At 31.7% G+C, this 15,170-nt stretch overlaps 1 protein-coding gene across 3 annotated transcripts in view; it reads right to left on the bottom strand.

Moving 5' to 3' along the window:
• Positions 1-15,170, bottom strand: part of Akt (AKT serine/threonine protein kinase) — a 55,877-nt gene that overhangs the window by 22,657 nt on the left and 18,050 nt on the right. For 2 of the 3 annotated variants that reach the window (XM_080176471.1, XM_080176472.1), the window contains exons 8-9: positions 3,524-3,661; positions 1,186-1,245 (exon numbers count right to left, since the gene is read on the bottom strand). In XM_080176471.1, the coding sequence (XP_080032597.1) occupies positions 1,186-1,245; positions 3,524-3,661 (198 nt within the window). Of the gene's footprint in view, positions 1-1,185; positions 1,246-3,523; positions 3,662-5,132; positions 5,277-7,999; positions 8,138-15,170 lie in introns of those variants that run through there. The other variant, XM_080176473.1, reaches the window with a different exon arrangement.

Genomic DNA, 15,170 nt, shown 5'->3' with positions numbered 1-15,170 from the left:
CACGTTCAGAAAACGGGCTAAAAACCCCTACGGGGGCGCGGGGGGGGGGGGGTAAATGAAACAAGTACTGGCGATTAAAATATGTCTTTGGGTAATCAAATATCGTTTTTTTAGCCGGCGACACCCGGCGAAAACATGTTTCCTCTTACTGTCTTCTTAAATGTTGATTAAAAAACAAACAAATAAAAACTAAAATCTTGACTTCAACTAGAATTATTTAGGACTAATTTCTTCAATTTGTGTTTTTTTCTTTTATACTGTCAAAATATATGTAATGCATGACTCATCAGAAGTTATTTTGTCTAATTACGTTAATTCTAAGAGATTTTATAATACTTTTAAAATTGTTGGTGAAACACAAAAAGTATGCCTTTTTCTGTAAGAAAATTTTTGCATTTCTTGACTTCCATGCATTAGAATGCTTAATTAAAAAGCGTATTTTTACGATTCCTTTGAAATCTGATGTACATTGGGTATGATAATACTCATAGAATGTTTAAAACTTGATTTGGGGGTGGTGAATTGTTGCCCCTTGTTGCCCCTATGTGCACTGCTAAAAAGACTGATCGTACGGAAAGAATTGTAAGTTAAAAAACTCTTTCAATTTTAGAAATGTATACATTTAAACCTTCGCTACTATGGACTGTATCGTCCAAGTTTAAAGTGCAACTACGCTATGAGATTGAGCAATAAGGGGGGGGGGGGAGAAGTTCTGACACATTTGCGTAAACCTGGTGTAGAGGCTTTATCTTTGGACTGAGCGGATAGGTTATTAGGGATAAAATCATTTTATATGATGAATTTCCCCCAGATTTAAGATTTTTTGGATAGGCCTCCAGGTGGTCTCTGTACAGGTAAAATGAATTTTTTTTTTTTAGAGAGAGTTAGATGTCAGCTTAAGAGACAAAATATGTATGATTTTTTCTTCACATATGTGAAAAACAATAAAAAAAAGCATATTTTGTTTTATAAGTTAACCTCTAACTCTTCAAAAAAATCTTATTTTTAATTTTTACTTGTACAGAGACCACCTGGAGGCCTATCCAAAAAATCTTAAACCTGGGGGAAATTTTATGATGATTTTATCCCTAATAACCTATCTTGTCAGTCCAAAGATAAAGCTTATACACCAGGTTTACACATATGTGTCAGAACTCTCCCCCCCCCCCTCTTGTAAGTACTTACGATAAGGAAAGGATGGTTAGTTGACTGAAGGACCCTCTTCTCAGTGAGTGTGTGCTCCACCTAAATAAGGAGGGATGGTTAGTTGACTGAAGGACCCTCTCCTCAGTGAGTGTGTGTTCCACCTATAACAAAAATACAATCCTTATTTAAAAGTAACAGGTTGTTTGTCTGTCTGTGTGTGTATCAAAAGATAGCTGGATCGATATGTTTTTTTTTACAGTTAAGATTTTCTTATGTCCAATGAAGGTTAGATTAACGAGACCCTACTACTTTTTATAGTAGGATTAACTTTAACTTTACGCATCACCAGAATTGGAATGATACTAATCTGTAGAAAGGCGCAATGCCATTTCAAAGGCTAATGCATAAGGAAAAAGGATAAGAGGATGAATACTCACCCCCTTTTCATGGTAAAATACTACTTCCCCATCCCTAAATTTAGAAGCAGACGAAAATCAAAAGCCGCCCAGGGCTTTTTGTAAGTCAATCATAAATAATAATGTGAATAAAAAGAAAAGAAATATTTAGCAAACAGCCGTGGGCGGTCAGAATCAGCTGAATGTTTATTATGAAAAAAATTTCCCCCTTTTTAGAAATAGAAGGATTCATCTTTCATGAACAAATTTTTTTAAATAAAAATAAAATTCTATGTAATTTTTAATTAAAACATTAAAACGAAAATATCTAATCTAATATTCTTGCCCTAAATATGGAAATAGTAAAAAGTAAAAAAATATTTTTTAAAATGATTTTTAATCCTCCTATTTGAAAAGTAGTGGAATAATAATAAATTTTAGTGCGGCAACAGCGCTGAGTAGGCCTCTAGGCCCACTGCCTATTTTCGTCTTCTAGTTGCTTTGATTCCTCTCTTTTATTTTTTTCTCTATGGTGCCAATTAAAAATCATTTGCTTACTACATGATTTTCAATCTAACAGAGACAATATTCAACTGTTCAACTTATTTTACACCTCTGTGATTACAATCACAATGGTATGACATATCATCAATATTTCAGGGAAGCTTTTTTCCACCTTTTCACCTCTACTTGGTAGAAAACAGAATTTCAGCAATAAAGATTTTAATCTTCGAACAGTCAGACAAACTTAGACTAGCATCTAAATTCTACATTACTAGCGGCTGCACGGTCGGCTATACCTAAAGGCTAAGGCTAAAATGGGGACAGAAAATCGCCTAAAACCTTACAAAAGATAAATCTGGTAATAAATATCCCAAATCCATCTTGAGACCAATGTGAAGAGTGACACTTAGACATAGAGAATATTTTGGTTTAAGTTAATTCAATCACAATGCGTCTAATATCAAAAACCATATTTTTTTTTATAAATTAAATTTATTTTCTCTACACCTTAAAACTTGATTTTAGATTTTATCTTTAAAAACAAAAATATAAAGAAAAATCCGTACATAATGAATGCTGTAAAATTAATTTAAAACAAGGACAATTTTGTATATCACGAGAAGCACAGCAATATACATAAAAAAAAGGTGATGGAATGTTCAGATAGCAATCAACCTTTTAAAAAAGTAACTAGATGTGTAACTGCCTGTCTGTGTTTATGCAGTAAGATCTCTATAACTACTTGGTATCTGTTGTAAATATTCTAGTAAATATTCCGCAAAGGTATAGGGTCTATTTAACCAAGATAAATCGCACACAGAAAATACAATTAATTTGTATTGTCTATATTTTTAGAAGCGAAGCTACTCTATAATTCGAAATGTCCGTCCGTCTGAGACAAAGTGGGGAAAACGTGATTTTCTTGGCTCCTATAAAAGATAGACAGCTGAAATTTTTAAGATAATGGACTGAAATTTTCAGGGATTGCTTAAATTTACATTCTACATACTTTTCTTAAGTTTTATTACGATTTTTCTATCAATTGGGGCGCTAGTTCGATTCCTAGATTTTTAGGTTTTCTATGGTTTTCTCGATTCCTATTCAGGATTTGCGGCTGAAATTATCAGGGATTGAATATGCTCATATTCTACATATTTTTACAAAGTTTTATTAAGATTTGTCTATAAATTGCGGTGCTAGATCGATTCGTGATTTTTAAGGTTTCCTGATTTCCCTATTTTATCAAGATTAATGTTTATTGAATGACGCTGCCTTACAGTAATGTTCCTCGATATCCATTCATAATTTTTGAGCTTCGCTACTTATGGATGATGTCATCCTTGTTAAGTTATAATGCACTCTGCAAATTACTGCGTAGAATCTAATGAAACGCAGTGACGTACGTATGTAAGACCATATAGAGTAGCTACGCAAATGCTACTTTTAAACGCACAGTATATTACGACCGGCAATCCTACCTCATCTTTCTTAATGATAACTTCTTTCTTCAAAATTTTGATGGCATACAGTGAGCTGGTGGCCTTCTCACGACACAGAATAACTTTACCGAAGGTGCCCTTGCCCAACGTCTTCAAGAACTCGAAATTTTCAAAAGTCTAAACAGAAAATATTTTGATTTATTTCAAATGTTATGTAATTAAAAGATTATTTTAGAAAAAAGAACCTTGGTAACTAAATGTACATTGTACATATATTTATATGTATATAATATAAAATACGTATTTTATTACATACAACAGAATAACAAACATATAAAATGGAACTTTTGGATCTAGTACAGTAATATCGCTTCAAAACCGATCAATATTCGTTCGATTAAAACCAGTTCAATTTCATATGAAAAATTATGTATAGTATCGTTTAATAGACAAATTTCCACGAATAATAAAATAAAATCATAGAAACAATACCAGTTTAGTTGACCCTTGCCTTCGGCCCCTAGAGGCCAACTAAACTTATTAATCTTATAATTTTCATTTATTATTCGCAGAAATCTGTCTATAATACGATGTAATAAACAACTATTCTTTGAGAAGTAGCCTTTTTCTGCATATGAAATAAAATACTGAATTACAAATCACTTGAATAGGTACAAGTAACTGTATACAACCAAAACGACAATTTATCAATGACACGTATATTAATCTTTAACCTCAAAGACAAAAACAAGGACAATTATATCTATAGCATAAATGTATTTATAGATAACTACCTCCCTCCCTTTTTCAATGACCTAGCCAGCAAATCATTTTCTGTTGCTTGGCTGTGTCAATATTTCCGTTACCATTGGTTGATTTTCAAAGACAAAATTGAGAGTCGACACAAGGTCATTACTTTAGAGAATTACAGTTTTTAACCCTTTCTCCTTCTAGTGTTAGGAAAATATTTTCAGAACTCTTTATTTTATGATCATTCGATATGAAATGCCAAATTTCAAGACGTGGGATAGACAAACATTTTGAAGACCATCGTCTTAAAGATCTTATAGACCAAAAAATGACGTTATTGATTCTTAACCGGTGGGAAAGGCGAAACGGTAAGTAGTTCTTCAATTTTATAAAACATATCTTTTCGAAATAGACTAAAGATATACATACAGACCTTGATTATATACTAGCTTCGCTTCAAACAACGTTGAACTTGCAAAAATTGAATTTAAGTACAGAAATTTATAAAAGGCGCTGAGTCAATTTGTCATAGTCGATATTATTAATTCACCCCAATATTCAAACAGTTTAACCTCTTGACAAAAGATGAAGGGGGGGGGGGGGAGCAATCTATGGTGATTTCTCGTCAACTAAGACAGCTAAAAATTCATATAATGATTCATAGAGAAGGTATTATTTAGCTCATGTAAGTTTATTTTGTTCTAAAATACCGCATTTTTTGTTAATTATTATTTTTCACACTTTTATTAACGTCATAAGTGTTTTAGCTTTCTATGATGTTTTAAAATGTAATAACCCTTGGTATTTATGAGATCGTTGTAGTTTAATCAGAACCGGTTTTAATCCAACGGATATTAATCGGTTTCCAGCTATACTGGAAAAAAAGAATTTAACTTACTATTTTGCCGCTAGGTGGCTGCTCCTGCCTACTACACCCTGTTTTATAATTGGTGGATTTATTTTGTGGATGATGGGCCGGATAATTATTGGCTTTGTTTCTGCGGGAAACATTCTGGTCCACCTCTTTTAACGGGGTGGTGATCTAATTTACCATTCGAGAACTTGTGTGACAAGTAATTTTAAATGTTTTTGGTCATAACTAAATTATGTACAGGAATAAGATACTGCCAACGTTCTAATATCTAATAGTTTAGAGGCTACTTCCCTAGCATCTAGAATCCTGTATCAAAAGGGGTATCCCAAGACTTAAATCTAAAAATTACACAGCCTAAAACAATCCCAGGACCTACTTAAATATTGCATGTTTGATGCTTTTAAAACTAATAAACAATATATAATTTTTTTTATGAAAACTTATGCCTCATACGTACTACTTAAGCAGATATACATCCGATTACACCATAGAATGGCGGAAAATGCTTCAGCTAAAAGTCTACATTGAAAGTAGGGAAAAATATGGAAAATATGGCTGAGCTGTTAGCCGTTACTTTTTTAACTTCTTGTTCGATTTAGGGAAAATAGACCTAACAAGGATTTCTCATGCAAAATTTCAGATCAGAAATCGAATTCTAAGTGCCATTTATACATTGATTACGAGATGGTTGCATTATAAACCCCCCCCCCCCTTTATAAAATATTGTGAATACGATAATTAAACTTCATTTCCACTTGCTTTAATGGCCCTTTGGGCCATATAATTAAAGAATAAAAATAATGATAAAATAATGTGTATACCATATTTGAAACTTCATTTTCATGACATTGACCACAGCAATTCTTCAAGGCAGAAGCTACTATTTCATGATCAAAGCAATTCTTCATGGCTGAAACTACTTTTCCCATTGTGACCTTTTTTAAGGTTGATGTATAACTGATATTAAAATGATAACTTTTACAGATATAAATATATGTTATTGTTTTTCTCTAATTGTCTAATGACTCACCTTGAGATGACCAAAGTGTGTTATTTATTTCAATTGTAAACAGACATACCTACTAATTCTATTTACATCATTTTTTTTTCAAGTTATAAATCCTTAAAATCCTATTAATATATCCAAGGATATATTAAATAGTATTTTTTTTTATCTGTGGCTTAAGATTTCTATTCTAAGAAAGCTTTTAGGTGTGGTTTTAGGCTACTTTATTTTTAAGGTAAGTCTAAGGGTGGTTGTGGGTTAGTTTTAGTCCTTACCTACCCCTATGAATACAGAGCCCCAAGATACTAGGGGCGCAACCACTAGTTCTTAAAGAGAAGTACCAGGATCTCTGTATGTCCGTTTATGTGTTTTCGTCTATTTACACTTAAAAAATTAAAATATTAAAATACTTTTTAGCAAGTCAAGCAAAATGAAAACATCTATTACAAAATTTACTGAAATTTTATGCTGTGTAAGTAAAATAATATTTTGCGTTATATTTGCATCTATGAATCATTAATTCATACTGCATTATCTATAATACAAAGTAGCTTGATGACTGTCTGTCTATCCGTCCATCCCTTAAGATCTCGGTAACCACTGAATCGATCGGATTCTACTCCTCAGGGAATATACCTACTGGTCCTGTGGTGGTTTTAGGCTATTTTCTTGGGGGGTGGGACACCCCCAACCCCCCCCCAAAACAAAAATCCCCACAATTTAAAAAAAAAAATTATTTAAAATAGTGGTGGAGTGGGGGCTTTTTTTCCAGCTGGGTAGGTAATAAAAGATGTAATTATATCTCTTAGGGCTTCGCCCCTAGAGGCTAGGGGCGAAGCCGCTAGTATATCTTCATTTTGCGTTATATTTTCCTTTCTGAATCATTAATTCATACTGCTTTATATAGATACTTAAACTTAAAATAATTATCAAACCAGATTAAATTAGATTTAGTATTTTTTTGGTAAGAATATATTATTTTTTGGAAGTCCAGCAAAATTAACATATTTATTACAAAATTTACAGAAATCTATTATTCATTACGGAACATTAGGATAGTTTTATGCAGCAATAAATATTAATATATCTACATTTTGCGTTATATTTTCCTCTATGAATCAATGATTCATACAGCATTTTATATACTACTTTAAATAATTATCAATCTAGATTAAAGGGGACTATGCACGAACAAAAGCAAGTGATTCTCAAGTGCAGTAGTGAATCTAAACATATATTTTTCTGAATATACTTGGGTTATGTTTGATATAGTTATACCAACAAAAAGAAATAAGTTTCATCATGGTTTTCGATGAATAAAACTTTGAAATGTTAGACATTTTTTTATGAAATATATGTTTTGTTGAGTTCACAGGTTAAAATAAAATAACACGCCAAAACATAATCAAATGATGTAAATTACGAAAGTGCTCTTATAAAAAAGTTTACAATATTCAAAGTTTTTATCTAAATTAATATTTTTCATCGAAAAAGTTTACTTTTGTGTCACAGCAGTTTGAACTCAACAAAACATTTGATGATATATAGTCCAAAAATGCCTAAGTAGTAATCCTTTAGATACAAAAACAATAAGTAACACCTTCATAAAGCGTTCTTAAAATCATATCCTAGTAGGTATCTAACTTCTGACATAAAAAACTGTTTAAATCATGATACATCTTATCACCTATAATATATTAAAACTATAAAAAGTCCTATTTTAAGGTTCTTTTAAAGATCAAACAATTTATCGTTAATTGCTGAAAAACTTTTGCTGTGGACGCGTAGACATACAAATTTACATCCTATTTATATAGATTTCTAACTTATGTTATATTATTGTTAGGCTTGATTTTAATTATATTTTGACACAGCAAGTCTCGACCTCGCGACCCCAGGAGTCAAACTCCTTGATTTTTCCATCCCGAGTTAAAACTTTCATGGTGAGCTTGACCAGGGAACACCGCCGTTCAAACAACTTGGCTCGACTTCGGAATACCATTTTATTTGTTCTGTATTTAAATAATCATTTTTGAAATCATTCAGTAATATGCAAATAAATTCAATAATAAAGATCCTAAACTTTAACAAAATTGGTCATTATGAGCTAAATTTTTAGCAAAATAATGTTTAAGGTCCAACGGGGGGATAAAATTGATCGTGGGTGCCCTCCCTTTTTGTACTTCCTGGCAAAACCCTGCGCACGCTGGATTCGTCATAAATCATTTTAAAGATGTGTCCACGGATGTAAAATAAAAGAAAGATAGATGGGGGGAGAACGGGGGTTGATGTACGACAAAGTTTGAAGTAAAAACCATAAGCATTTAGAAAAGATAAAAACACAGCTATTAATTGAAACCCTTTTTAGACTAGTAATAAAACAGTGTGACCCCCATCCAACCCCTTTACGCCCTCCCCTTTCCTTTTACTGATGAACGAACTAAACAATAAAGGAGTTAAATGTTAGCAACATAAATTGTCGATATTTTTCCCATGTCATTATATCCATGTATATTCTATGTCCCTTTCTGTAAGAAGCAATCCATAACGAGTTAACAACATCTTGACCAATACAAAGGGGGAGGAAGGTTGTGCTAAAATCCCGTAAAAGTGTGAGTTTTAAGGCTTAAAAACAATAGTTGGACGATAATATTCACTAAATATTTTTCACTAATATTTTTGTATATAGTTCTTTTCAATAAAGAATGCACATATTTAGTGAATATCATCGTTCTACTACTGTTTTTAAGCCTTAAAACTCACACCTTTACGGAATTTTAGCACAACCTACCTCCCTCTTTGTAGATTTTATTATTAACACTTAAATCACAGGGGTACTTATCGAGTAGATTTGCTGCTAAAAAGACTAAAAGGAGAACTATACCGAAACATTAAGTCTGATAATAAAATGATAAAATTAGCTTAAAAGCCTACTTTGACAAATAAAACTTTAGATACCTTTTTTATACGTCCAGGGATAAAGGGGACATTTAACTGAGATGGATTCTTAAAAAAAGTTTGCCCCACTAATCGCTTAGTGGGGCAAAATTGTTTTCGTGATAAATCCACCAAAATCACATTAAAAATCTACAAGAAATAAACAAAATCATAGAAGGGTTATGAACATAAGATTTTATTTAATTTTTGTAGATTTTTATGTGATATTGGAGGATTTTTCACGAAAACAATTTTGCCCCTCTAAGCGATTAGTGGTTAAAATTTTTTTAAAGAATCCACCTCTGGTAATTACACTGGTGGTCCAAAAAGTTTTATGATCCTGTTATCTCATTCGTTAGCTAAAAAACTTTGGGTACAATTATTTGTTAGTTACAAACTAGTGGTGTCAAAACTTTTCAACCCATACTTCCATCTACAGAAAGGTAAATTCATTAGGGATGAATGTTAATTTATGATCCATTGTCTTATCCCTTAAGCTCCCTGATAAGTGACTCTAAATAAGGTAGGGAAAATGAATCACCTAATTGGATTTGGGGCAATATTGGGAGGGGGGGGGGAGGGGGTAAAACATTAAATTAAAAGGAAAAAAATTTGTGTTTCTTTGAAACAACAGATTTTAATTTTTCTGCGTCTCATTACAACATTTATGCAGAAAACAGTACAGATTAAGATTTGATTACTTCTAAAATACTAACGAATATAGCCCTAGGTAAAGCTTAGTAGTAAGAATTATTTTCTGAAGCTTAATAACTACTGAATCGATTAAGATATCTTTTGTAAGGCAAGCTTCACGTAAGTGCTGTCATGGATTTAGGATATTATTATCATATTAAAGTCTTGAGTTAGTTTAATTCTATTTTTCTTGCCCCTCACTGCTCCTTTAGAGCCCATAGAGGCTAGGAGCGTTGCCGCTAGAAGATGAAGTAATCTCCCTAAAAAAATTCCATCAATCTACAAAAGACAGAATTTTAAGTGCAAGAAAAATAATTTAGAAGGCAGTAACATTTCTTTAAATTAGTTTTGATATATTTAGCTAATTTTGATCTTCTTGATAGAATAAACTCTAAAAAGCTCTAGAATAGTTTTTTTTCTCAGGGATCTGAAGGGATAAGACAATGAACGATAACTTGATGTACATCCCCAATAAACACAATTATCCCTTCTTTAGTTTAAGCTATTGGATACTAAACTTAATGAACCAACCAATCAAAGTATTCAAAGTTATCAAGCCAACGAATAAGAAAACGCCATAATAAAACTTTGGGGTCTAATTTACAGTCCAATATCCCCTCCCTCCCTGGCTTTTTCCAGTCGAGGGTGTGAATTTCTGAGCAAGGGGGGTGGGGAGGTTTGTCAGATTTTTTAGGGCATAAAGATGTTAAAGTTTAGGAGGGGGGAGAGTGGGTTACTCATCCCACCTACGCAAATTTTGGTGGCCAATTTGCTTACAGTAGTCGCAACAAAACCACAAAAAATAAAAAGTAGCCAAAATTTTAATATGATTAAACAAACAATTAGAGGCATTTAATTAAAAAACTATTTTAAGTGTCATAGCTACTCTAAAATTAACCCTTCCATTTGTCTATTACTGAAAATTCTCGGCTCACTTCTGTTTGCCCTAATGTAGAGTCTATAGTTTTAAAAAGCTTAGCTACTAAATAATGATATCGTTTTTTTTTGTTTATTTGAACTAATTTACTATTATCACTTTAATATAACTAATAATTATGCTTATATTTTTTGTAATTTTGACATAACATCCTTGCTATAAAAGGCAATGGTTGTTATATAATATAAAATTTACAACTAAACTCTGGCATGGTCGGGAAACTACTAAAACTGCGCGGAGAATAGAAAAATTTTGTTTCCAGATCAGCGTAGAGAGCCGTGAGACTAGCGAAGTAGTCTCGCAATGGTTTTGGGCGACACAGTGATATTTTGGCGGATTTTTAAATTAAGAAAAATATGGCTAAATAGATAAATTAATAAAATGTAAAATTAAGGGCCGACTCCCCCCCCCCCTTAAGTTTCCCTAGAGAAGCCTCTAGGGACGTAGCCGCTGATTGATGAAAAAGGCCTGATTTGTATAAAATTTTTCTCTCGTGCAATATCCCTACATAATACATAAACACAAATAAGCATGCTAGGGCCAACCAATCAAAATTAAAGTAATATTGTTTATTGTATTCATTCGAATCCGGTGGATAGGAACCGGTTCTCATCCATACGAAAAAAGTATGTATAGCATCGTATTATAAACCGCTTTCTACGAATATAAAAATGTACAATTGTAAGATTAAAACCAGTTTTTTTAGCCCGCGGAAAGCTGTCTATAATACGATGCGAGAAATAACTATTATTTTTTCCCAATGTGTTTAAATGGCAAAGAGGAAAGGCGATCCTATTTTGGTGTAGATGAGTTTAGAAACTTGAATGAAAAATAAACAAGGATGAAAGCATCCATGATTAGCGAGGCAAAGAAATATAAACAAATAACAATCAAAAAAAAAGAATTATAAAAAATACTCATACCGAAGGATCTCGCTAACCGTGGGACAACCCCCCCCCCCCCCCCCCCAACAAAAAAAAATGGATTTTAAGAAATTAAATTTCTTTTTAATCTAAAATACGAAAAATTAGGTTGATCATACCTCTTGGAGCAAAGCCCCTAGAGGCTAGGGGCGAAGCTACTAGTATATTAAATAGCAGACAACAAAACCCTAAAGTTTTGTCAAACAGGCAAACATTATGAATTAATAAATAGCTTCGCAACGTAAAGACAGATCAAAGTGAGAGAGATAGTAAAAGCGAGGAGAGAGAGAGAGAAAGAAAGTGAGAAAGGGTGAGTGAGAGAGTGAGAAAGACGAAAGAAAGCGAGAAAAAAAATAGGGAGACATTAGAGCAAATGCTTAGACTGATGAAAAAATCTCTCAATCGTTTAATACTTTGTACTAATACTAGTTGCTTCGTACATCTAAGGGGGTGCGGAAGAGGTCAGAAAAATAGCCTAAAAACATCTATTGACATTTGTAAAGAATCCCTAAAAAGTAAAACTTATTCGGACCAACAATTTCCGATATATTAAGTTCCAGACTAAATAAAAACTTGACTACTTTATATAACAGGATAAACATTTAAAGAATTGAATGGTTTGTTAATATTTAATACTTATGGCTGAGTAAACTCTATTGGTTTAAACCAGGTGTAGAATAAAATAAGATTCATAATGGTGTTCTAATCTAACCGCAAATAAACTATGATTCACATTAATGGTGTTCTAACCTAATCACAGATTGATTATTTATTCAAATAAACTAGGATGGTTATGGCAAATTTGACATAAGCTTTGTGATTTCCTCAGCTGTCTTTCAAGATAGACGGCAGTTTTTTTGTGAAGATTCAAGATCTAAAGGGATAAGACAATGATCAATAAATTGATGTTAATCCCCATTGATTAACAACATTACCCTTTATTTAGATTAAAATTAGTGGTTCAAACGTATAAACACTCAACTTAATTATTCTTAAGTCCCTAAAATTGTTAAACATCCCCTTGTCCCCTCTCTGGTAAAGATTTCTTAGACCAAAAATCACACAGTATATAATTGTCTATCCTCAATATAATATCCTCCCCTAAAATACTTTAAAACCTTCCCTGGACCTATAGGAAGCTTCAATGTAAAGGAAAACAACAATATCGGTTCAGCGGATATAGAAGGATATATCTGTTTATAATTATTTTTTTACTTTTTCGAAAAAACACCGCAATATATTCACCCTTTCTCTCTATTTTAAGCAAAAATTATGCAATAACTAAAAAAAATGTTTTTGAATAATATTAAAATATTTTATTGTACCTAAGCATCGTTTAAAATTAAAATTATCTAATATAATTTAATTTTTTTAAAGTGAAGTTTTCTACATTTAGGAAGCGTGGCCTTTTTTCCGTCCGTAGTTATGGTGTAAATTATAGACGATTCCTGTAACAATAAAGAATAGTCTTAAAAGGTAAGTACATAAGTATCATTCTACTTAAGATTGAAATCGAGTTTTTTTTGCAGACTTAAAAAAAAGTTTTTGAAATATTAAAATGTTTGAAATATTAATGGATATAAATAAGTGGTTATTGTAAGAGATTCTCGGATACCTTAATAAAAGGTTTCTCCTAGCTGGCTATTGTAACTAGACCCCCCCCCCCCCAATGTATTGACCAATATATAAGGACTATATTAGCAACCTAAATTGACGACAAAGATTTTCCTTTCACAATATCCACGCATCTTATATCCATTGATAAGTTTATGTCTTCTCATATAAAAGTTATAAGCCTTGTTTAAAAAAAATATGTTTACGTCTGACATAAAATAAATACGCAAAAAATGCGTTTGTTTTTAAAAATAGAATCCAAGAACTTGTTTTTTAAAAGAAAGAAAGGTCTTTAATTATTTACTACTTGATTTTTTAAACAATATAAATAAATTCAAATAAGCGAATTTTTTTTAAAGAAAAGTTTCTGCAAGTTTTTTTTAGTATGTTGCTTAAGACGTCTGAACCGATTTAGTTCTCCAAATTAAGGAAGCTTTAAAAAAGGTGTACAGAGTTAAGTTTAAGTCCTTAGATAGTTTTAGTTATTTATTAACTCTTCGAATACAGACCCTCTAGATGCTAGGGGAGCAGCCATTAGTAGCTAAATAAATCCACATAAAAATCATTATTTGTAGATGTAAAATTGACAATTATAGAATGGCTACGCTTTAAGAAAAAAACTTAAAAATCATCGCTGACTTATTTATTCTTAAGAAAATCTTGTAAAATCATTGAGTCACCGTGTTTGGACAGTTTTAATTAATACATCACTACACTAAGTTGGGTGTCCAAAATGCCTGATTGATTAGATAAACAAGGATGACAACATCCATAAAAGCGAAGATCTGAAACGGTATGATAGACGAACATTGACTCTTGTAGAGTGTTAGAACTGAATATACAAAATTTTAATATACAAGTTTTGACAAAATTATAAGTAAATTTGTTAGGTACAAAACTTCTTAAATACAGAATTCTTTTTAAGGACATACTGACATTTTTAGGACTTGCTTATAGAGATGCTTTGCTTAAAATATTGTAATAGAAATCAGTAATCCAAAAATCAGATCAATCGGATGATTTTATCACATAAAAAATTGTTGTTAAAAATTTTAAAAAATCAACATGTTTTAAATGGACGTACGGACATTCTAGTAACGATTATAGAGTTGCTACGCTTTATAAATCGTACCTAACTACTACAGGAATCATCATGCAAAATTTGAAATCGATAGGACAATTTTAACATGTCTAAATTAACGAAAAAAGCTATCCGTTGCAGACTGATGGACAGACTGACCGACCCTAATTATAGAAAAGCTTCGCTTTTAATAGCCGTTTTGAAAATCAAAGACAAAATATATAGTTTTTAATCTAAAAGGAGGAGGTAGGTTGTGCCAAAATTCCGTAAGGGTGTAAGTTTTAAGGCTTAAAAACAGTAGTAGGAAGGTAATATTCACTAAATATGTGTATTCCTTATTGAAAAGACCTATACACAAAAATTTTTGTTTTAAAGTTAACATAAATTTTTCGTTCTACTACTGTTTTAAGCCTTAAAACTCACACCTTTACGGAATTCTAGCACAATCTAACTCCCCCTTTAAGGAAGGTCTTATATATTTATTATACGCAATAATTCTGACGGAATAGTTGCATTTCTTGATTTAAATTCAATAAAATATGTAGGAAGGGATATATAACGATAGATAAATATACAATATACAGCATGACCCTCGAAAAAGTATTTTTAAGCATCTGCAGCCTATATTTCTAAATAAAATATTAAAAGATTCATATGTACTTGTTCTCTATAATTTTCTACATCAAAGGATATCAAAATATTTTTTTTACATCAATTAACAGCCGAGATTTTTAAAGCCAAAGTTTGGAAAAAGTGCTTGAGAAACTGGATATTGCTAAATATTTCTTAGTTTTTTATTAGTATATTACTTTTTATCAACCAGTTAAAAAACAAATAAGAAAGAAGAGCAAGTTTACAATTGATACATTTT

Source organism: Acartia tonsa, chromosome 11 (assembly GCF_053477335.1).
Source record: "Acartia tonsa isolate MP-2025a chromosome 11, ASM5347733v1, whole genome shotgun sequence".
Classification (NCBI taxonomy): domain Eukaryota; kingdom Metazoa; phylum Arthropoda; class Copepoda; order Calanoida; family Acartiidae; genus Acartia; species Acartia tonsa.
This window is presented reverse-complemented; position numbering and strand designations above follow the sequence as displayed.